Source organism: Pan paniscus, chromosome 8 (assembly GCF_029289425.2).
Source record: "Pan paniscus chromosome 8, NHGRI_mPanPan1-v2.0_pri, whole genome shotgun sequence".
In the NCBI taxonomy this organism is placed as follows: Eukaryota; Metazoa; Chordata; class Mammalia; order Primates; family Hominidae; genus Pan; species Pan paniscus.
The window spans coordinates 40,786,009-40,811,670 of NC_073257.2; the positions used below are offsets into that span (position 1 = coordinate 40,786,009).

The 25,662-nt window shown below is 35.8% G+C and overlaps 1 protein-coding gene across 10 annotated transcripts in view; it reads right to left on the minus strand.

Moving 5' to 3' along the window:
- Positions 1 to 25,662, minus strand: part of MPP7 (MAGUK p55 scaffold protein 7) — a 284,148-nt gene that overhangs the window by 63,609 nt on the left and 194,877 nt on the right. For all 10 annotated transcript variants that reach the window (XM_055092545.1, XM_003821435.5, XM_034930201.3 and 7 more), the window contains 6 exons: positions 16,695 to 16,826; positions 10,155 to 10,236; positions 9,172 to 9,257; positions 5,766 to 5,840; positions 5,366 to 5,562; positions 4,823 to 4,887 (listed from right to left, as the gene is read on the minus strand). In XM_055092545.1, the coding sequence (XP_054948520.1) occupies positions 4,823 to 4,887; positions 5,366 to 5,562; positions 5,766 to 5,840; positions 9,172 to 9,257; positions 10,155 to 10,236; positions 16,695 to 16,826 (637 nt within the window). The remainder of the gene's footprint in view (positions 1 to 4,822; positions 4,888 to 5,365; positions 5,563 to 5,765; positions 5,841 to 9,171; positions 9,258 to 10,154; positions 10,237 to 16,694; positions 16,827 to 25,662) is intronic.

The following is a 25,662-nucleotide window of genomic DNA, read 5'->3' on the forward strand; positions in this document are numbered from 1 at the left end:
CCAATGGAAAGACTAGAAGCATCTACTCTGATAGTGTTTGAGAAGCAACATCTTGGGGAATCCCAGGAGAACACAGTTCACTGAGACTGAGTGTGAGCAGTAACAGTTAGAAGGTTCTTCACCTCAACCATCTTCGATTTAAGTGATCAGATATGAAATTTACAACTTAGTTCATCTACACCTCTTTCCACCCAAACTCTGAACTCTGGCATCTTCCAGATAGTATTAGTATTAGGGGGAAAATACGTTACGTTTTTTTTTGTTTGTTTGTTTGTTTGTTTTGTTTTGTTTTGTTTTGTTTTGTTTTGTTTTGTTTGAGATGGAGTTTTACTCTTATTGCCCAGGCTGGAGTGCAATGGCACAATCTCGGCTCACTGCAACCTCTGCCTCCCAGGTTCAAGCGATTCTCCTGCCTCAGCCTCCCGAGTAGCTGGGATTACAGGCATGTGCCACCATGCCTGGCTAATTTTTTTGTATTTTTAGTAGAGACGGGGTTTCACTATGTTGGTTAGGCTGGTTTCGAACTCCTGACCTTGTGATCTGCCTGCCTCGGCCTCCCAAAGTGCTGTGATTACAGGCGTGAGCCACTGTGCCCGGCCAATGTTAGGTATTTTTTAAAACCCCACGTGTTTCTGTTTATACAAGACCCCACCAATATTAAGAAAATGTTTGACAATGTTTTAGACATACAAACTTCATGTAACAACATAAGCAATGTGTTTGTTTCTGAATTAACTTTATGTATGAAAACAACAAATAAAATTACTTAAGAATCCAGGAAGAAGAAGCTTACTCAACTTGAAAAGCTTTATTACAATGACTTGTAGCGTCCTGTGATATATTATTCCTAAGTGTTAAGACATTCCAAAATACCGGTACCGTGTGCAGTGAATTCGTTATTTTACCCAATGCTTAAATTCTTTTTTGCCTATTGTGATTATCAACTGACAAATGTTTGCCTTTGAATGAACTAAGTTACACCTTGCTTAAATGGATACCCTTTGGCTTCAGTTAAATGTTTTCTTTTTACCTGCATAATAATAATCATGACTAGTTAAAACAAATTCTACAATAAAATATTTTGTGTTTTCCTTTCTAATCTTTAAATGGTTGAAAAATTGTACATTCTTGTTTCTTTGACTGCAAAAATTTTTTAAGAGTTATTGTGTAAAACAAAAATTTTGAATTAAGGTTATTCAGTCAGCAATATTAGAAACTTTTAGGTTCTTATATTTTGATAACTAAAAAAAGGAAACAACACTATAAAAACTCACACTTGAATATTCTGTTGTAAAATACACTACCTGGATAACAGCTTTTTCTTACTCCTTTCTGAAGACAATTATACTGGATTTAAATATTTAATATAAATCACATCCTACTGAAGTTAAATTAATTTGATGTCATTAGGAAGACAATTCTTAACTTGTATTTAGATTTCAATAGAAAAGCAACAAACAATACCACAAATGAATTCCTATTTCTTTCTTAACGGTTAGGTAGTACATGCAACCAAACTATAAAAATAAGTTTTAGGCAGAAAATTAGAATACTTTAAATTATATTGACATAAGAAATGCAAGCTGCCAAGTTTCTGTCATGCAAAAGTACTCCCACATTCTATCTGAGACATAAGATTCACTTTTACTCATTTCCAGAACACTTAAGCTACATCTTTTATATAATAATCTAAAAGCTGGTCATATAAAAGAAAATCTATCAGACTTTGAGGCCTGCTTTTCTCTCTGCATTACTAATATAAATCCATTATGTGGGAACCTATCATTAGATGATGGAGAGGGAGGAAAACAAATTTCCATTACAAATATCTTTGTTCGGTAAGCAATTCTTCCAAAAAATAGGGGGAGGAGACAAGTCCTTATATCCAGCTACTTAAGACTTAGAAATATTTTAGGTTTAAGAGGTCATGTTTTAGTTTTCAGGAATTTTTTAAGAGGTAAATTATTTTTTTGTTTGAAAAGCCTTTTTATTCTTCTGGGTTTGTATTAGATACACAAAGATTCTTTAGGGGAGGACATAACCAAGCAACAAAGATGAATATGACTTGCACTTATGAATTTTGCATAAGGAGGCTAGTTTTAAAGCCTAAAGAGGTTGTTATTATCATGGCTCCTGATTTTACTTACCTTGGAGCCAAGAACTAGAGCTCTAGCACAAATATAAGTGCAAAAATGCAAAGATAGTAAGATTGGGATGTGCCCTTCCTTATTTACTTCTGTGTTGATATTAACTGAAACCCTATAGTTCCAGAACCATCTTCCATGAACTTTTCCCCCATGCAAACTCAAGTTATAGTGATACACTACAAATGAAATAAAAAGCAAAATAAAGATTTTTAAAAGAGTAATACGAGCAATCACTTTGTATAAAAAGTTAACTGGCTAATTTCGTAAATGGTATTATGTGACTAAATTCATTATTTCAAATCCTATATTTGCAATTTCCTCCTAGATGTTAAGTACACTTGTAAAAATTAGTGGATAAAGTTTTTATCACTGTATTTTTAAAATAAATTTATAAACATTGACATGATAGAATTATTCTTCCTTTATAAATTTTAATTGAATCAGAAACTTTTTTTACAACCCTATTCTATTAATATTCAAAATCATAAAAACAAAAGATTTTATACCAACTTGCTGTTTTTCTTCATGGCATTTTCCTATAATTCAACAAAGGGCATAATAACGTAAGTTTCCTATTCCAAAACCCTAAGTACCAAATATTGAAATCCAGAAAGTAGTGGATCAGATGGCCTTTACAAGTTTTAGTTTGGTAAAGAATCATCATCAAAACATAGGTTAAAGTGTTTTTAAATGCCATTTAAAATGTTCAGAATCAATACAATGATTTATGCATAACTTTTAACTTTATGTGAGACAATATTCAAGGAAATTTCAAGTAGAATTTCAATTCTTTGAGAATAAAGACATTAGCTGCCTATTTAATTGTCACAGAAATATATTGTCTCTCTGAACAAGTCCATATCTGTTATATGTTTATGATTTAATAAGGATAATTTTGACCAGATTTATTTGAAAATAAATAACATATATAAAAACAAACAATGCATCTCTCAGTGAATCAAACTCTAGTTTAATAAGAGAGACAGAGAGAGAGGAGAAAGAAAGAGAGGAGGACCAGCAAACATTTCTGAATGGTATTCAAGAGGCAGAAAAAGCAAAAACAAAAACAAAAAAAACCAAAATTAGTCAAATGAGGACATTTCAGTAAAGATAAATGCTAGAATAAATATTTATCAGATCCAAATATTGAAGTATTAACATAAAAAAGAAATTATGCAAATCAACATACAAAAGGACTCCGTTACAATTAATACTTCTACATACACACACACACAAACACACATACCCCAACACACACCTCACCTTCATATGCATCTATATAGAAATCAGTTTGAAAGAGCTATTAAAAAGCAATATATCCCTTTTGTATAGTTCTTTTAAAGAAATACATATACACTTATCAAAAATTTTCAATCAATGAAAATTTATAATAATATCAAACTGTACATTTCTAAGTTGCCTAGGACTGAAAAAGAGTTGAGTATGGATCCAGATTCGAGTATAATTACATTTATTTCATCTTTAAGTGACACATTATCTTATCCCACATATACCAAATATATTAGAAATGTGTAAGCCTCCTATTTAAAAATCCCTTTGACAGCCAGTCAGGCAAGGAGCCTCAAAGCTCCTTTCTGTTAGTGAGTTGGCCAGTGAAAAGTCATCACGCTTAAGAACAGTGCAATATTCTCATGAAAGCTTTAAGTTTTCTAATGTCAGAAGACTTGTAGCATTCTGTGACAAGGGTTTTTTTCCTTGTGCCTAGACTTAATGTAGCAAGGACAAGCAGGCTTTTGAATCAGTGCTCCACTTTAAGCATTTGCCTGCTTGTGAGATTTATACTCGACTACAGTTTGGCTCCCTTCTAATGTGATTCCTGGGCTATATGCTCCTGCAAACTGACAGAAATCACAGGAGATGTGAAAAATGCAACAATACTAAAAACAGATGTTGGTGTAAAATTCCAGGGCCATTTATTTGGTCATTTCGCTGTTTAATGTACAGTTTCTATGCTAAAAACAAAGGGTTGGTTTTTTCCTCTTAAAATACCTAGAACCATGAAACATCTAGGCGAGGTGGAACAGGGAAATTATGGGATGCAGACTTGAAGAGCTGGGTGGTGGGAAATAAAGAAAAGCTGACAGAAGGTTAGGCTGAAAGAGAAAAAAAAAGTACTTAAATGCACACTATGTTTTTCAGTAGTCATACAGTAGCCATCCTTTGTCTTTCTCTCATTTTCTTTTAATCTAGTCTGGTAATAACTCCAAAGGGATAGGCTAAAGGTCAGAAGTATTATGATCTGGGGATAAGAAAGGAATTAAGAACAATTGGTCTTGAGCACAATCACTTTTGTACCCAAGAAAATGGTAGATTTTTTTTCTCCCTAATCTTTACCAAGAAATACCTAACCCAAACTTCCTGGCTTTGAAGAAGGAAGAGCTGTATTTTAGGTGACATTTAATAAAATAACTATATTTGGAAATCAAAGACAGTAGTAGTAGTAGTAGTAGTCACAACCTCAACCACCCCTTTCCTCAAAAGATTCATGTTAATATTCCAAATATGAATCTCATATTTGTTTGTTCCTGAGAATTGATGATCCCAAAGTTATTGCTAAGGTAATAGGACCCTTTGTTCTGCCATGAGCACCTGCTTTAATAGTCAAAAATAAACATCAGGGTTTGGTTTCTCTGCATTCTTATTAACAAACTTACATGATTTCCTGTTGGAAACTTTCAGGGGCTGAACCAATATTTCTGGTCGTCTCAAAGCCAATCTCCTGGGAGAAAGAAGGTCAACATACCTATCAATTTTCAGCACAGGTCCGAGGTGAATACAATATCAAAATATTTAGTCTTAAGAAAAAACTTAAAGGTTAGAGAAAAAAATGAATGTAATGCAATAGATTCAAATTAAGAAACAAATCGCCCACTTTCAAATTTTTGTAAATTATCTTCCCTCCCTCCAAAACCACTGGTCTTTTTTTTTTCCACCTTTCATATCAACATGGTTTCAAGATATTAATGTGCTATTTTCCATTTGCTTCATAACAAAAATCTAATATGACCCAGTACTGTCATATTATTTTTGGTCATTCATCATACTTAGTTAGACAAAACAGAAATCCAAACCCATGGGATAAAAAATTCTAAGGCAAGGTTTTATAGCATATTTTATCACATCAATGCTAGAATGATATTTTGCAGAGAACAAAAGGTCAGCTGGAGAAAAGCCATTATTATGTACCAGCAGCTCACCTTTCCTGGAAATGCTTTGAGGGGATCAAGCCTGCCCTGGGGTTGGCATCAGCTTCGTGTTTCGCTTGCCACCAAGTTGCATCATCTTGGCTCATAATCTGAAGAATATCTCCCTTTTTGAAAGAAAGCCCAGCTTCCTTACATGGAATTGCCTTATCCTCATTAGGATTATAGTCAAAGAGGGCTTTGATAAACATCTGGAAGAAAAGTTTCATTAAAGATGAATAAAGATAAAAAATAAATGTGAAATGGCCTATATTCTCCTAACTCCGACTCCAAACACAGTAATTTTAAAACTGGAATATTGAAAGAAATGTGTTGTGACAAAGTGGATATGTGTTGGATGGAAAAACATGACTTCCCTCCCACGCACGAAGAAATGTTTTTAAGCAATAATTACCTTGCCTTCTTTTGATGGTGTCTCCTCTTTGCTGCCGGGTATAATCTTAAATGTAATTGCTCCCTGAGACTGAGCCTGGTATCAGATAAAAGAAGGAGTTATTAGAAAACCAGACCCAAGGAAGAATAAGGTAAAATAGGTAGAAAGTGAAATGCATCTGAAAATTTACAAGCTTGGGGCTTCTACTCTTAAATAGACTAAACGGAGGAAACTATTTTTGTAGAAATTCCTGTAATGTGAGAAAGAAAGCTCTGAAGTTTGTAGAATAAGTTAAAAAACATTAACTCCTAAATCCACTTTTACTTCCTGTGTACTTTTAAGCTGTCAAGTAAATACATTCCCATCCAAGTTTCTTCGAAATAGAAACACACAAAATATGCACAACACCTTAAATGAACACAGTATTCAATGACTAGAACAGATAATGTATAAAGGTCTGGGTGCAGTGGCTCGTGTCTGTAATTCCAGTGTTTTGGGAGGCAAGGTGGCAGAATCACCCAAGCCCAGGAGTTCAAGACCAGCAATATAGCAAAAACCCTGGCTCTACAAAAAAAATTTTAAAAATTAGCCAAGTGTGGTGATGAAGCTAAGGCCTCTTGAGCCCAGGAGTTCAAGGCTGCAGTGAGCTGTGATCGCACCACTGCACTCCAGCCTAGGTGACAGAGCAAGACGCTTTTTTTTTTTTTTTTTAAGAATAATGTACAAGGTTCAGACAGTTACATTTAAGTATCAGCATCCATGTTTTGGGGGACTAAACACCTATAATGTCAGTAGTGCAGTTATAAATACATGATTCAATTAGTGGCAATGCCCATCAGAAAAAAAAAAAAAGAACATTCATATCTATTGTATTCTGGTGAGCGAGTAAAATATCCAATGTAATAGATTAATTGAAAGATGAAAAGACTGAGTATCTATTCTAACTTCATTAAAATAAGTACCAGCACCCACAAGTTTTTGTTATCTCAGATAGGATTTCTCTTTAAATATAGTCTCATGTCATTCTGTCTCTCTCTTTTTACCATGTATTGTAGTCACATTTAATTATTTATGCCATTATTTCATAAGATATGTTACTCCTGCTCATTTGTAAGCTCCATGAAAGCACTAAATACTTGGCACATTTGAAAGATATGAAAGGAAGGGGGGTAGGGCAAGACATATCTCTGAGTCTCACTCTCTGTGGTGCACTGGTAAACCAGGACTCCATTTATTTTTTTAAAAAAAGGCTCTGATGTGTACTGTCTGTCAATTTCCATGGTATAAATACTTTCACTATAGTCAATTTCAATTCACCAGCATGAAGTTGCTGAAAGCTGAGCTGGGAAATGGTGCATCACACAGTCAGCTCTGGGCCGAGCCTTAAGAAGGCAGCTCTAGTGCAACACAGCAAGTTAAGTAAAATGGGATTCTGATAGTTTAAATAATAGAATTTTATAAAGGGTTGATTTATTTCAAAATGGTAATATCATTGCTACTGCTTATTGTAGAAGGCGCTCACAAATCTTATAAAGAATTCTCATACTGTAATACTGAATTGCATTGGTAGAGAGAAAACAAAAGTCTTTTCTATAATCTCCTCTTATTTTTCTAGTTTGTGTCTGTGTGTTTTTTTTAAAATGGATCTATGGTCCTTACAACAGTGTCATTTAATAAGGACTCAATTGTTATTACTATTACTGCTGAGCCATATAGGTCTATCTCTCATTGTGATTGCCTCACAATAATCTAGCATATGGATGAATGATTATTTGATCAACACAACTTTCTTGGTAGTTTCCGAATATTTTTGAAAAATTTTGTTTATACACATTTACCAAATTATTGCTTGAGGATTCATTTCCAACTAAAGGGTATGCACATTTAAAATTTTGATAGTTTCAGATCTCAAAAAGTTCTACTAATAATTTATCCCATCCCCAAATCATATAAATATACCTATTTTCCTATACCCTGACCAACTCTAGGCATCATCAAGCTTTCCAATCTCATATCCTGAAAATGCTTTGAGGGGATCAAGCCTGCCCTGGGCTTGGCATCACCTTCGTGTCTCCAGACATCTATGTTTTCTTTTGTAAAGTATTTGTCCATATGCACTGCTGATTTTTCTGTAAATGTTTTTCTTATTGATTTTTATCATCTCTATATATTTTGAAACATTAGCCTTTTATTATATATATAGAAAATATTTTTCATACAATCTCATTTGTCTTTGATGTTTCTTTATGGCACCTTTTTTCTATAAAGAAAGTTTTGAATTCTAGTAGACACATCTGTTATTTTTCTATTTGACTTTCATATCAAGGTTAAAAAGTCTTTTTCTACCTTTATAATTATAAAAATTGTATATTACATTTTATTGTGCAATTTTTGGGTTTTTTTTGCACTTATTTAATTTGTTGGGAATTTATTTTTATGTATTGTGTAAAACAAGGATTGACCTTATTTTTTCTGCGCCATTAACCTGATACCATCTATGAAATGTTCCACTGTTTTCCCACTGATTTAAAATGCCACCTTAACCATATACTAAATTTTCATATATACAGAGATCTGTTTTTGAGACACACTCAAACCTCTTCTAGTTGGTATAGGTTTCCAGTATGTTTCCACATATAAAAGAGAGTTTCCCTTCCTTTTATCTTACAAATGAACTTTAGAATTAATATTTCCAAGGCATAAAATAATTTTATTCAAGTGTCAGATTTCAAAAGACATCTAAATTAGTTTGACTAATTTGTATTGCTATGATCTATAGCATGGAATATGACTGTGTCAATGGGAGGAAGACAAAGATAAATGAATCACCAGCTACAGTGTAGATGCCATCTGCTAAGTATAGACTTGGGACAGGGACAGGTACTAAACTCTTTTTTTTTTTTTTTTTTTTTTTTTTTTGAGACAAAGTCTTGCTAAGACGCCCAGGCTGGAGTGCAGTGGTGTGATCTCGACTCACTGCAACCTCCATCTCCTGGGTTCAAGCGATTCTCCTGCCTCAGCCTCCCAAGTAGCTGGGACTACAGGTGACTGCCACCACGTGCAGCTAATTTTGTTTTGTACTTTTAGTAGAGACGGGTTTCACCATGTTGGCCAGGCTGGTCTTAAGCTCCTGACCTCAGGTGATCCACCTGTCTCAGCCTCCCAAAGTGCTGGGATTACAGATATAAGCCACCACACTCGGCCCTAAAACTCTTTTTATATACTATCTCATTTATTCTCATTTTGTAAATGAAAACACTGAGGCATGAATAGATTAAGGTATTTTCCAAGAACACACAGGGATTAAGTGTTCGAACCCTGCACTGCTTAATACAAATCCTGTCTATGTCAAACCAAGTCTAAAAGTCTGAAATACAGTGATTCGATTTTATTTTTATTGTACCTTTAAAAGAAATTTACAGCTTACCAAAATCTGTATTATTTCCTCAGGCCTTTTATCCTCCACTGGTATCCCGTTGACTTCCCTAAGCTCATCACCAACATGAATAAGACCTGAGAAATAGGAGATTTTGTAAATCAGCAGTGTTACCCACAACCGAAACTGTAATTTGCAGCTGTTTCCCATAAGTAAAGCATTGTTAGGTTCCCTTAATACACTTAACGATTGGAAAGGAGACCTTCACACGTCTCAGGTTTCAGCCTCTATGCCTCTCCATAGCAGTGACTCAAAGACCACAACATAGTAATGCTGGCCAAGAAATGGTAACAGGAGCTTGGTCTTTGTCTAGAAATGCACATTACTGATATCTTATACTAATATACTAATAAAATAATTTTTATTTATCTTAAAGGCTGAATGCTCTTAGCAGTACTTTTCAATTGAGAAACACAGAAGAAACAAGATTTTTTTTTTTTTTTTTTTTTTTTTTTGAGATGGAGTCTCGCTCTGTCACCCAGGCTGGAGTGCAGTGGCACAATCTCGGCTCACCGCAACCTCCACCTCCCAGGTTCAGGAGATTCTCCTGCCTCAGCCTCGCAAGTAGCTGAGACTACAGGTGCCCACCACCACATTTGACTAATTTTTTTTTTTTTTTTTGTATTTTTAGTAGAGACAGGGTTTCACCGTGTTAGCCAGGATGGTATTGATCTCCTGACCTCGTGATCCACCCGCCTTGGCCTCCAAAAGTGCTGGGATTACAGGCGTGAGCCACCACGCCCGGCCCACAAGTTTTAAGATAGCTTTGGATGCTTGTGTACAAGAAGACCATAGAGTAATGTTTATCTATCATTTATTTAAATAGGCTCTCACATTTCAACACAGAGAAAAATATCTTATTACTTGTTCTGCTGTATTAGATCCAAAGATGGTTATCCTCTTAGTTATCTACTGGAAATGCTACACATGAAACACGTGATTAGTCTGTACTTGGTTAACATTTAAAGTCTCACCACTTCTATCCGCAGCTCCTCCTCTCATGATTCTGGCCACAGTGATCGCCCCGGTCTGCTCATCCTTCTTAATGGTAGCTCCCTTTTAAGACAAAAACAAAAAGCATTTGTGGGTAAATGTGTGTACTGGGTGTTAGAAAAGAAGGAAATAAGGACATTCATCTGAAAAAAGAGAAAACAACTACAAAAACAAAAAAAAAGAAATGAGGCAGGAAAAATAGACATCATGCCATTTGTCTTACAATGTCTATTCTCATGACTAAATAGAGGAAATTCTATCTACATAGCATCAAAGGGTTTCAGCCCAATTTAAGGATTTTTGAAATCTTCAACCTCTTCAAAACTGTGTAAAATAAACATATCTTCTTTCCATTATAAAAATACCTTGTATTTGAATGTGTTTGGTTTTTATCCTTTTAAAGCAATTCTTCATTCATTTCATCCTTATAGTACCGCATCAAGAAAGTGGAATAGTGACAATTACACTAATAGACAAAAGATTCTATATGTTAAAAAACTAAAACCCAGATCATTTGACTTTTAGTTAGTTCAGTGATCCTTCTATCACCCTCAGTTATCATAGTAAAAAAATAAAAATTTAAAAATTAAAAAAAACTTGGGCGATAATTATAAAGAAAAAAGTTAAAACCCAGAAATTAGTTATATTTGTTGTCTAAGTCTAAGATAAATGATTAGAAGAAAGAGCTCTTACTCCATGGTTTTAGTGAACTAGGATTGTACCTAGTACAAATAGAACTAAGTATTGGCATAAGATTAGGAAACAGTCTCAAAAAGAAGCCAAAAATTCTTCACTTACAGATACTCAGAAGCAAATTAACTGCTGCTTTGTAAGAACAACAGGCACAAGTGGTTACTTTGAAAGCCTTTCCATGACTTTCCTTTTAAGAATCTGGCATTGGTTTTGCAAAGCCATCCAACATTGCATAATACTGCTAAAAAGGTATGCTTTTCAGTGGCAGCAGAATTCATCCAAAAGAAGTGAAATTTTTCTCCAGTTTGTCAATAAACACATTTATATCATTAAAGAACAGATATGTAAACAAAGTAAAAGTCCATCTGTAATAAGTATCCTTTATCTATAACTATCAGATACATAGCCAATAATAGTAAAAAAGTCAAAGAATTAAGTGACAGGCATTTTACGGCATTTTTCATCACCTGTGCATGTATTCAAGGCCAGAGACTTGAATGAGCATCTCTCCATGGTCATAAAGCTTAGACTCACCAACTACTAGTATTTTCTGCTTTTATTTCAATTTCTAACTTGTTTCCAAAATGACTGGAAATGTAATATTCTCAATATAACTAATTAGTTTGATTAAATCAACTTTCATTTTCCTTAATGACATGTCTCAAATTTTTCCCACCAAATATGCCCAACGGCAGAAAAGCCTAGTAATCTAAGTTTACTTATCCATAGTTTCTGGATGATAAACTGAATATTAAATGGTCGTAATTTGTCTAAGATCAGATAACTACTATATGGAAAAATCAGGACTTGTTTAAGGTAATCTGACCAGAGACACAATCATTCATCTCAATCATCATCCAATACTGCTTAACCTCTATCTTCCCATAACCTTTTGTTCATAAGTTCATTCTGTCTATGAGTTCATTACTCTTGGGGGAGATTGTCTCTAAAAGGGGGATCACCAATTCCTTCCCTCCTTGTATGTGCATGCCATATTCCCACATTAAGTGGTAAAAATGGTTTTGAGGCTTCAAAGGCTATAAGAGGATCTGTAGCTGCCACTTGGGCCTCTTGAAACATTTGCTCTATGCGAATCTCACTGCCATGTAAGAAATCATGACCACTGCTATGCTCTGAGGAATCCCAAGCTAGCCAAGTAAATGTAACAATTAGAGAAAGAGACACTTGGCCAGCCCCCAACCTTCCAGCTCCAAGCCCAGGTAACAGTTGTGTAAATGAAGGAGCCCTCAGTTCACTCCAGCCACCACCATCTGACTGTATGTATGAGGAACTCCAAGTGAGAACCTCCCAGCTGAGCTCATCAACCCCCAAAATAATATTGTTTTAGCCACAACATACAGCCGTGGTTTGTAACACAGAATTAGTTAAGTGGAACCAATCTCTCTCTGTACTATGGACTGTACAGTTTTTCAGTATAGGGCTATCTAACCTGTTTGTTGTACTTAATGCTAGTTCCTTTGACTTATTCTGTATTCAATGAAGTTGACCAATGTTTATTGAGAACTTACTCTGTGCAAGGCACCGTTCTAAGGGCTTCTAATAAACTGATGAAAAAGAAAAAAAAGTCAGCTTTCTCATCCCAATGGGGGAGACAAGACAATAAACAAGAGATGGAATAATTACATACATTATACAGTATGTTAAAGGGTTAGTCTGTTTTCACACTGCTAATAAAGACATGCCTGAGACTGGGCAATTTATGAAAGGAAGGTTTAATGGACTTATAGTTCCATGTGGCTGGGGAGGCCTCACAATCATGGTGGAAGGCAAGGAGGAGCAAATCACATTTTACATGGATGGCAGCAGGCAAACAGAGAGCTTGTGCAGGGAAACTCCCGTTTTTAAAACCATCAGATCTCATGAGATTTATTCACTATCACAAGAACAGCATGGGAAAGACCTGACCCGTGATTCAATTATCTCCCACCAGGTCCCTCCCACGACACGTGGTTATTATGGGAGCTACAAGATGAGGTTTGGGTGAGGACACAGAGCCGAACCCTATCAGGTGGTAAACACTGTGGGGGTGTGAGGGGATGTAGGGTAGGAAATAGAAGACCAGGATGCCAGGGCAGGCGGAGGAAAGACAATGTGAAGACACAGGACTCACTGAGAAGATGATGTCTGAGTGAATAAAGACTGGACGGAGGTGAAGAAGTTAGCCAATGGGAAGGAACAGAAGACACAGCCAGTGCAAAGGTGCCAAGGGGAAGGCTGTGAATAAAATGCTCAAGAGCGAGCAAGGCAGCCTGTGTGGCTGGAGCCCAGTAGCAGAGGAGCGGCAAGAGGAGATGAGGTAAAGGCAGAAGGGAGTCAGCTTATGTGCTTTATGAGTCACTGTGAGGACACTGGGCTTTACTCTGAATGAAAGAGGGAACATGCAAGGTTGTGAACAGCAGGAGGGGCACAACCTAGGAGGACCACTCCACCCACTGTGTTAAGAGTGAAGGATGGCAAGGGCTAAAGCAATGAAATTAATGAGAGGTTAATCCCTTGTCTGAAACGCTTAGACCAGAAGTGTTTCAGATTCCAGATTTTCTTTTCAGATTTGGGCACTTTTGCATTCTTATTGGTTGAGCATCCCAAATCCAAGAATATGAAATCTAAGAGTCTCCAATGACCATTTCCTTGGAGCTCATGTCTGCACTCAAAATGTTTCAGATTTTGGCACATTTTGGATTTCAGATCTTCAGATTTGGGATGCTCACTCTGCACAGTAATTCAAGGGAAAGATGATGGTGGCATGGATCTGACTGGCAGGAGTAGAGGTGATGAAAGGGGATCTGGCTATATTATTGGTGGAGTCTAAAGGATTTCCCAACAGATTGCCTATGGAATGCAAAAGAAAGAGAGGGATTAAAGATAGGCTCAACTTCTTTTGGCTGAGCAGCTGGAAGGATGGAATTGCCATCAACTAAAAGGGGTTAAGACAAGGGTGGAACAGATTTGGGGACAAAGATCAGCAGTTTATTTTTGGATATGTGAAAATTGAGATGTCTATTAGACCTCCAAATGGAGATAACGAATAGACAGATGGATATACGAATTTAAAGACTAGAAGAAAAGACTGGAAGAGAAATAACCTTGGGAGTCTCTGGCACATAGACGCTTTTTAAAGCCATGGGCAGAATAAAATCACTTTTGGAATGTGTAGATAATGCAAAGCACTCCAACGCATAAGGGTCTCATTATAGACAGAGATAAGTGCCCTGATAGAATCTTGTTGCTATCCCCTGATTCTACCTTGCTTGGAGGGTAAACTACAGACTTGAAGAACAATCTCTCACTTTCTACATGATACTACCACTTGAATCAATCTTCACTTTGAACCCTTCATTCTTGAAGACTTCTATTTCCATATTGTTTTCCAAACCTCTCTTACCACAATTGTTTGATGTATTCCCAGTGCAATATATTTCCATGAAAATAAGATCAAATCTCAAAAACAGAGCACATTACACGTGATACTGTACAAAAGTCATCAATCCTATAGCATAGTCTGCCAACACAAAATAAATTAAAATTGGATCTAATATTTTAAAAATTACTTATTTTCCTACATAATTATTTTGAATTTATTCTATGTGATTTTGTTTTAAAAATAGAGTATGGAGAATTTCAAGTTAGATTGAAAAAATAAATTCTGGTCAGATTTTTCTTAATTATTAATTCTGTAAAATGGTTTATAAAAGGGGACTGCTTACTGGGTTATCATGATTTCCTTAAACAAAAAATGTATCTCCTATAGAATTGCTTGAATCCAGGAAGCAGAGGTTGCAGTGAGCCGAGATCATGCCACTGCACTCCAGCCTGGGCAACAGAGTGAGACTCCGTCTCAAAAAAAAAAAAAATTTACTTTATTTATTTCCTATAAACTGCCATATTGCAAGGTCTCCTCAAGTAGGTGGCACAGTGAATTTCAGATTGAGCCTTTGAAACAAGTGTTTTTGAAGTGTGATCTACCAAAAACTTGCACCAAGAACATCTGAGACGCTTTTTAAAATCAAGATTCCCAGGCACCAAAAAAACCCTCCTGATATAAATCCCTTGGGATTCAGCTCAGAAATCTGCATTGTAAGTAAGCATCTCAGGTCATCCTTCCAATACCAAAATCTGAGAACCACTGTTCTCAAGGAAGCAAGAGGACAGCCCATGCAAGTAACACTGAGAATTTAGGATCGAAATCTACTCACCAACAAACAGAATTTCATTTTCAAGGGATCTTGCCCCTTAAGTAATTACCCTTTTTCCTATCCATTATCTAATACCCACATAACCTGTGTTCACAGCCTGTTCTCTGAGGTAACCATTCTCTCCTTGAGCAGATGCAACCTAGCTTTTATAAGTATTAACTAGAATATAAATTCTAATATCTTTTAAATATTAGATGGAATATATTCTAATATCTTTTAAATATTAGATATAATATATTCTAATATTTACATAATGTTTGCATAATGCTTCAGAACTCATAAACCATTCCAAACACATTATATCTTAGCTGATGTTCAAAAACACTTGCAAAGAGGTACATTTCCTGATTTTCTGATAAGGAACCTGAGGCTGAGATGGTGAGTGGTTTGCTCTATAGGATACAGGGCAAAGTGACAGGATCCCAACTCCCACTTAGGTCATCCAGTGCAAGCTCAGTGTTCATGTCACCACATTATGGATCCCAATAAACAAAATTGCATTTTTAGATAACACTGGTAACCTACCCCTTGGTTGCCAAACGTTACAGCCTTTCCTCATGAATCACTTGCCAAGCATTTCCTGACCATCCACTTGCTAGAATTTTATTTCAGCTTAGCTTCCAGCACTTTGCCTACTTCTGATTCTCACGACTGGGGCTCATTCTCCTAAAGATATCTTTGACTCTTAATCTTCTCTCTGTGTGTTTTTCATTGCGCTTTGACAGTCTTGTGGCTTCTCCAACAATTCCCCGAACTAACAAATGTCATTTGACTGATGTTAAATAACAAATTTGTTGAAAGTATTTTCTATTCTTCTGGGTAGTGTATTTTTTAAACTTTAAATTTGTTCACACAATAATCTTACTTTACCTTAACAATAATTGCAAAGATAATACACTAATTATATATTTGAATGAGAAAAATTTCAAGACAAGTAATTCTATTCATTTGATTTCATATTCCAATATTTAAAATGACATTTTAAATCTTAATACTTTATTTAAGGAATAGCTAACAAATAATTTTGGAAATTTCTTCATTGCCATTAGAGGTTCTATTTTTCTATATTAAGCTTTTTTTATTTTTAAAAATAGAGCTACTTGGACATAAAATAAAATTAAATTAAACAAATTTAAGTTCCACGCCTCCTGACCAAATAAGATCTTCAAAAGATGTTTAACAAAGAAATTAGATGTTTACTTCACTGAGACTTCTCAAAAGTTTTGTTGGACCTGCTGTAAATTAGTTTAAATTTAAAAAGCAATTGAATTAAGTATATAAAATAACTTAAAGTTGCGTTCCCATAGACAATAGCAATTTTTTTAAGTTGTACCATCTAATCTCAAATCAACCATGCTTGGTACATGTTACGCCTTCTTTCATAAATGTCAACAGGTTACATTTTCAAAATCATTGCTATTTAAATGTAGCCAACAAAATGTCTATTAACCTTCACTTTCATTTTTCAAAAGCATGTTCTTTAGACATCAATGTTCCATTTCTTTTAAAGTTTGAGAACATAGAGGAAGCATATTTTAAAGAGTTATACATGGTATGCACCATCAGATTTGGCCCTATCATGGTATCTACTCATATCTGAGCACCAAAACTCACCAGTGGTTCTCTATTTTTGACCAGACGGATTATTTTTACTGAGTCTTCCTCATCGTCAATATCTTCAGGCATAGGAGGCAACACTGGGTCGTAATTCTTCTGAGCCACAGTATCATGTACAGAGAGCAAAGCCTGTAATATTCAAAGGTTGATTTAAATAAGTAAATATACATACTTATATATTATATGTAATATATATAAAATTTCAAACACATCAAACTATAAGGAAAATCAAAACAGTGTTATGGTTTTGACATAGTAGTGGTAATAAGACAATTACTTGAATAGGTTCCTCTTACAAATGGAATGGGAAACAGTGCTTGTCCAGAGAGCAGATAGCAGCTCTACTTAGCAGCCACCTCTGTCCCCAGTGTCACTGATGTATGTAAAGAATCAACAAATAATCTCCTCTAAGTTGTACATTCTCTGGTTCATCCTTAAAAAGGTAGCAATTTGGGGCAAGAGTGCGGGGGATGTTACTTTTGGGGGAAGGGAGAACATGAGGGCTAAAGATGCAATGTCAAATAGAGTCATATTTTGTTCTTTCCTACTATTTTTTCTCCTATTAGCAGAAAATACAATGATGATCAATATGACAGATTCTTTTGTCTTTTTCCTCACTTTAATTGTGTGTGTAATTGGTGACTACTATGTGTATAAAAGAATGTAATTCTACACCAAAGATGAAAAGAACACCAGAACTTTGACATGTCACAATTCACTATTTTAGATGAGTGGGTTTTGGACTTTCAACAAACTTGACCCCTAATAAGCAACACCACTATTCATAAATTACTCAAGCCATCCTTGATTCCTCTCCTCTTACTGACATTCTCAATAACCGATATATATTCTATTTTTTAAAAACTTTTTTTTTAGACACAAGGTCTTGCTCTGTTACGCAGGCTGGAGTTCAGCGGTGGGATCATAGCTCACTACAACCTCAACGCCTAGGCTCAAGCGATCCTAATTCCTCAGCCTCCTGAGTAGCCAGGATTACAAATGCTTGCCCCAATGCCCAGCTATTTTTTTAATTTTTTTTTTTTTTTAAGACAGAGTCTTGCTCTGTCGCCCAGGCTGTAGTGCAGTGGTGCAATCTTGGCTTACCGCAACCTCCACCTCCCAGGTTCAAGCAATTCTTGGCCTCAGCCTCCCAAGTAGCTGGGATTACAGGCACCTGCAACCACGCCTGGCTAGTTTTTTGTATTTTCAGTAGAGATGGGGTTTCACCATTTTGCCCAGGCTGGTCTTGAACTCCTGACCTCATGATCCACCTGCCTTGGACTCCTAAAGTGCTGAGATTACAGGCATGAGCCACTGCACCTAGTGCATATCCTATTAAATCTACTTCCAAAATATACCTAAAGGTTTTCTTTTCTCCACTTAGATCAGAGATTGGTAAACTACAACATCTGTTTTTGTAAATCAAGTTTTACTGGAACACAGGCCATGCTCATTCATTTATCCATTGTCTATGGCCGCTGTCATGCTACAGTGGCAAAGTTTAGCAGGTGGAACACACACTTTTTACATAAAAAGCTGTCAGGTCCCCGGTCTAGATTATGGATGCCATCATTTTTTGCCTGGAGCACTCCAGTAGTCTTTAAATGGTTCAGCAGCATTCAACTCTGGCCCATTTTCAAGTCTGCAATTCACAGTGTAGCCAGAGTGATTATTTTAAAAACTTAAATCACGTAACTACCCCTTAATAGCCCTTCTAAAGTTGCCCATCCATTGGGATGACCAAACTCTCCAGGATGTCCTAAAAGTCCTGCATGCCTCTCCAACCTTATCTTACACTGCCCTCCTCCTCATTCAACTTGAATAACTCTTTCTCATAGAGGTCTGGCCAAAACATTACATAAAAGCAGATCCCCTGGTGACTCAATCCCATAGCACCTTGTTCTTTGCCTTCATACATGTCCATAATTTATAATCATATGTGCATTTTTATGTTTATATGGTTTATATTTGCTGTCTACTGAAACAGAAGCTCTAAAATGGCAAATAAATAGTGTCTGTTTTAAATCAAACTTTTGAATTGACTATAACATATATACAAAAAGTACAAATCATAAGTATATAGTATAAATTTCAAAAATGACTATGCCCAAATAAACACCCCGAAAACAAGAAATACAACATTAACCAAACTCCAGTGGTCCCCACTTATGCTCATTCCTAGTCATCATGCCCTCTATACCCCCCAAAGTGGCAATCTTTCCCTTTATTTGAAAATTATATAATTAGAATTACAAGTGAGTATTCATTTTTCCCTAATATTAAGTTAGTGAAATTCACCCATGCTGTTACTTATGGTAGAAGGAATTCATTTTTCATTGCTATATAGTTTTCCAACATATAAATATGTTGCAATTTCTTTACCCATTATGCCTTTGAGGGGCATCTGGGTTGTTTTCCGTTCTTGGCTAGTACAAATAATGCTGCCATAAATGTTTCATATCTTTTGATGCATATATATGATGTTATTTAAGTATATTTAAGAGTAGAATGTCTGGGTCATAGATATATAGTAAGCCCATTCAAAATTAGTAGTGTTTTTCAATTATACTTCTACTAAAAATGTGAGTTCTAGCTTTCTAACATGATCCCAAACATTTTACATTATTAGTCTAAATTTGGCCATTCCAAGTGTATAGCGGTATCTCCTGTGGTTGAAATGTTCATTTTTCTTAAAATGAATGAGAATGAAACCCATTTGTGTTTATTGGGCATGTGCGTCTCTTGGTGAGATGCCTCCTCAAGATATTTGCATGGTTTTCTATTGCATCTGTCTTTTTCTTATTAATTTGTAAGAACTATTTATAATATGCTGGACCCAGTCTTTATCAGTTACATGTGCTAGAAATACATTCTCCCTTTTGGTAACTTGCCCTTTCACTCTCCTTCTTGGTGATTTTTGCTCAATAAAGGATTCTAATTTTAATGAGCTCAATAAATGTTTTTTTCTTTGTGGTTCATGCTTTTTGTATCCAACAAGAGTTTTAAAGGGGAAGAAATAAACAACATCAAGATGATAAAATACCTGAGAAGATAATGGCTGCAAATTTTTGAGAAGTGATGAGAGAAAGACTCTAAAGGTTCACGAAGCCTGATATATCCTTTAGGAACAAGGAAAGATAAAAAGAAACCTATGCTTAATACATCACAGCAGAAATACAAAATGGCAAAGGCAAAGAGAAGATCTTAAAAGTACTCAGAGCAAAAAAAGACAGATCATGAGAAAGGAAAGAAGAAATCTGATTGACAGCTGATTAACAGCAGCAGTAGACACCAGAAGACAGTTCAAATACCTTCAAAGTGCTTAGAAAAAGTAATAGCCAGTCCAGAATTCTGTACCCAGCAAAAGTATCTTTCAAGAATAAAGATGAGGACCAAGATGAGGTTAACAGGAATCCACCTGAAAAAACTAGAAACTAAAAATAAATAAAAATAAAGGATAATGAAACCACAGTTTTCAAAGATGCTGGGTATCAAGCAACAAAGGACAGAGATCACTGAGAGACAGGAAACAATGTGAGCCTATGACTGCCCCAGCATTGCAGCCTAGAGTTTCCAGGCTGTGATGGGGAAAAAGAAACACAGGCAAAACTCAGTCGTCTCCTTGAGTTGGGAAAACAGAGCTGGGAATCCAGAGACGTCAACTGACTAGGTTCTCAGGTAAGCCTATAGAAGAGGAAAGGGCGGCAGATACAGAATTTGGGAGATCTGTAGGAGGTCTCCCTTGAGTCCTGAGCAAAGTCCTTAGCCATGGCATGCATATAAGAAAACTACCAGAAAGAATTAGAGCAGTGGCTCTTAACTGAGGGCAATTGTACTCCCTTGGAGCCATTGGCAATATCTGGAGACAATTTTTGATTGTCTTAATTTAAAGGATGTTACTGCCATCTACTGTATTGAGGCCAGGGATGCTCCTAAACATTTGGTCATATACAGGGCAGTCCTCTAAACTCCAGAAACAATTATCCAGCCCATAAATGTCAATAATTCTAAGGTTGAGAAACTGCATTACAAGGAATAATCCCTGAAGTTTGCAGAGGGCAGAAATAGTTCTTGTTCTCATCAGTTAGCAGGAAAATCCTCATAATTCATAGACACTGAGAAGAGTTATGGGATGGGTATTGTCTCAATAGTGGAAAAAATAAGCCCAAGATTTAATGCTATGATCTCACCTAAAAAAAAGCTAAAAATAAGCCTCTGAAAGATCAAAATGTTTCCAAGTAATTTAACTGTATAACAAAATAAAGCTCAAGAATACTATCTATAGCAGGGGTATTCAACCCCAGGCCACAGACCAGTACCCGCTTATGACCTGTTAGGAACCAGGCCGCACAGTAGGAGGTGAGTAGTAGAGAATGAGCAAAGCTTCATCTATATTTATAGCTGTTCCCCATTGCTTGCATTACCACCTGAGCTCTGCCTCCTGTCAGATCAGCAGCAGCATTAGATTCTCATAGGAGCGTGAACCCTATTGTGAACTGAGTATGCGAGGATCTAGGTTGCATGCTTCTTATGAGAATCTAATGCTTGATGATCTGTCGCCGTCTCCCATCACCACTACATGGGATCATCTAGTTGCAGGAAAATAAGCTCAAGGTTCCCACTGATCCTACATTATGGTGATTATGTAATAATAATAGAAATAAAGTACACAACAAATGTAATACACTTGAATCACACTGAAATCACTCCCCAAACCCCCATCTGTGGAAAAACTTGTCTTCCATGAAGCCGATCACTGGTGCCAAAATGGTTGGAGAAGGTTGATCCAAAGAAACACAAAAATACCCAGCATCCAACAAGATAAAACTCACAGTAACTGGTAGTTAATCACGATAAAACTCACAATGACTCAAAATTACTAGGTATGCAAAGAAAGCAGAAAATACTGCTCATAATGAAGAAAAAAAATGAAACAATGAAACCAAATACTGAAATTACACAGATGATAAAACTGGATAAAACCAAACCCTAAAATTACACAGATAGCAGACAAGAAAATTAAAAGTTATTATTTAACTGTATTTCAAATGCTCTAAAAAGTTAAAGGAAACACTGAACATGAGAAATAGAATATATAAAAATTACTCAAATCAAACTTCTAGATATGGAAAGTATGAAATAAGAAAAAAGTGCACTGAATGAGATTAATATAGATACTGCAGAAGGAAAAGTAATACTGTAGAATAAGCGACATGAGCTGTCCACAATGAAACACAAGGAGAAAATATACTGAGAAATTATGAATAGGACTGAATAGGACTTAGTGATCTGGGGAACTACTTTAAATGGCCTAATATACATGTTAACTGGCATCTCCAAAGAAAGGGGGCAGTTGCTGGAAACTATTTAAAGAAATATGGCAGAAAATAGTCCAAATATGATGAAAAAAGTATAAACCCACATGTTCAAGAAGCTCAATGTACCCAAGCACAAAGAAAACATAAAACACCACCAAAATGCTTAAAACCAGGAAGAAAATATTGAAATCATCCATAAGATTTAAAAAACACATTACATACAAAAGAATAAGGATTAAAAACGACAGCACACTTCTCATCAGAAACAATGTGGGCCACAAAACAATGGAGCAACATCTTTAAAATACTCAAAGAAAAATACTGTTAACTTAGAATTCTATACCCAGCAAAAATATCTTTTAGAAATGAAGGGGTATTGAAAAGTTTTGAAAAATATACACAAGCTGAAAGAATTCACTGCCAGCAGACTTGCATTGCAAGAAATGTTACAGGAAGTCTTTCAGACAGGAGGAAAATGTTGGCAGATGGAAATGTGGGTCCATACAGAGGAATAAAGAACACTGGGAATATCTACTATCTGTGTATCTATGGCATATCTTGCACATAGTAAAACAGAGATAGCTGAATAAAATGTTTTTAAATGAAGCAATTATGATAATTGACAGGCAATATTAAGAACATCAGCTAAATATTTTTTCTACTTGGCTTTGTTCCATGTCTGCATTCCAAAATAATTTCATAGGCATTAAGTTTGTAATTTTTAATAACTTTGTTTTACAAATATTGTTGGATAGCAACATTTTTAATTTTGGACAACTAAAATTTTGCATTCCATTATCCTGTTTTAACTGAGGTGATTTTATTCTTTAATATACAGACTTGCCTTTAAAAAGGCAATACTTAAATGCAAATTGTGTTTCCATATGCCAGAGCCACCAATCACAACTGATGGGTTTACCTGTTGCTCAGAAGAATCTGCAGGAAATTGAACACTAGGCCTTGTAACTCATCAGACTCACAAGCACTCACTGCACTGGACCCCCTGGAGTCAACTTTATGTTCTAAGTATCTGTCAGGTTCACAGAATTAAGTGTCTAGCTTATAAGGATGAGCAACATTGATTTATCCCTCCAGAAGGAGCTTAACTTTTTCCTTCAGCTTGCTTTAATGAAGCTTCATTCATCTTGCATGCTCAGGCAGTGAGTAATTTCTCTTAAGTGAATGTTTGGAAGCTAAAAATTACAACAAATCTTCTTATTTTATTGCCTTTTAAAAAATCTATCAAATTTTCCATGACTTCCTAAATTATAATGCCATATTCTAGAGATGATGTCACTTCACTGTTTTATCAAAAGTGAGCCCCCGGAATGATGACTCATACAGTTTAATTTGCCTTTAATGTGGCAATTTGATGGTTAGAAGTGGGTCTGATTTATTAATGACTATCTCTGCTTCCCCTAGAAACAAAGTCTCTATATAGAACAATATCCCTCCATCAATGCCCCTAAATGCCACCAACATTATTGATTTTGCCTATTTCATCACTGCAGGAAGTATTCACATTCAATTAATCTAGTTAGGCCTTTGGCTACTTACTTTTACATTTTCAGACACCTATTGTTTCTTTTATACTGCATTTATTTTCCTGAACTGGATTTTGCAGACATTATTGACTAATAAGAATAATCTATTTTTCAATATGGCAATTGACTGATCAATTCATTCTGGGTATAATCTTTCAATTTTTGACAGTTCTCCAGTGACACTATTGTTACAGAATGACAAGTCATTTCCTAACTATCAAAGACTTGAGGGCAACAGGTTATACAAGAAAAGTGTTAGCATTCTTCTGAACACAGCAAGAGATTCCTAAAGAGTAAAATGAACAAAATCACGATCTTATACTATTATGAATTAAAGACTATGAAAGAAAAGTTTGAATGTCATATAAATGTACAGAATTATCTTATATGTAGAGACAAAGAAGGCTATAATGGAATAAAAATTCCACCAAACATTCAATAATTTACATTGAATTCCGTTTACTGGGAATCCCAATGTTGCAATCACAGTGCTATGTGCTAGAAACAAAGATAAGAAGACCATCCTGTGTATCATGAAGTGTGGCAGACTGCCACTGTTACTACTTGAGACCGTCATTACAGCAGTTACTACTGTTACTGCCTGAGACCCTCATTACAGCAGTTACCACTGTTACTGCTTGAGACCCTCATTATGAGACTGAATGAAGGGACGAACATAGAAATGATAACAAAAAACAAAAGAAACTATTTTAAGGAAAGGGCCAGGGGAAGAAGAAGAGAGCTCCCTGCTTCTAGTGAGCAAAGGCAGCCCCTGAGCTTCTACCACCCTTTGTATTTATTGGGTAGAAAGAGCATGGAGGAGGTAATGATTGGTCAGCTGCTTAACTGATCACAGGTTCACATCATTGCTAACAGGCTTCAATTATGCCTAATCACCAGAAACACTTGCGCTTGGGGCATGAATGCCCTCAGCATTCCTTCTGGGTAGCGGACATAGTTGTCAGCTTGCCCACATCCTGCATTTATGAGAGGTTTGCTGTTTACTCATATAACCTCCAGTGGTATACTGAGCTGATCATGACCCTCACACTTTCTGCCTCCAACAAATAAGAAAGATATACTTTTGTTCTTTATTAGGTACAGAACACAGAAAATCCCTGAAACACACATACATACACACGAACACACACACACAAACAAACATCTGTTAAAGGTCCAGTTTCACTTCTGGATACAAGTTTTTGAGCTTTAATTTTCTTAATCTTTAAAAGAGTTAATATTAGTACCTACTTAATAGGGCTTCACAATGATTAAAGAGATAATACATGAAAGTGCACGGCAAAAAGGCTGCTCCATAGTAAAGACTTCGTATTGTTGACTTATTAGCTATTACAATTAATTTAATGATTATCTTATTTCAGGAACAGTCACATTGTATATTTAACCTTGTCTATAAACTTGTAAAGGACCATATATAAATTTTTTAAAAATCCTTTCCATATAGCTATTCTTTTCCTTCATATATTTGCAAAAGTTGGCCAAACTAGCAAGCAAACATTTTTAACAAATTTTATATTCAAAAGGTTAACAGGTTGTATATTGTGATAAAAATGGGTCAAACTAGAAATTAACATCTGTAAATATAAAAAACGAAACCCAAACAACCTCACAAATTTAAATAAGTCAGGATATTGAAGTTATCAAAATGTATTATAGACAATCAAGAAATTAATATCAATGCCAATATGACATACACAATGTCCATGGAAGGTGACCAAATTTAAGAGAAAGCCGCATACTCTTAAATGCGTTTGTAATTAAACAAGTGTGACAGCTGAGGAGCCCACTATCTAATCAAAGATAGATATAAAGAAAAAAATCAGACCAGATGCGATGGCTACTGCCTATAATCCCAACACTTTGGTAGGCTGGGGCATGCGGATCACCAGACGTCAGAAGTTCGACACCAGCCTGGCCAAAATGGTGAAACCCCAATCTCTACAAAAAATACAAAAATTAGCCAGGCGGGTGGCATGTGCCTGTAATCCCAGCTACTTGGGAGGCTGAGGCAGGAGAATTGCTTGAACCCGAGAGGCTGAGGTTGCAGGGAGCTGAGATCGCGCCACTGCACATCAGCCTGGG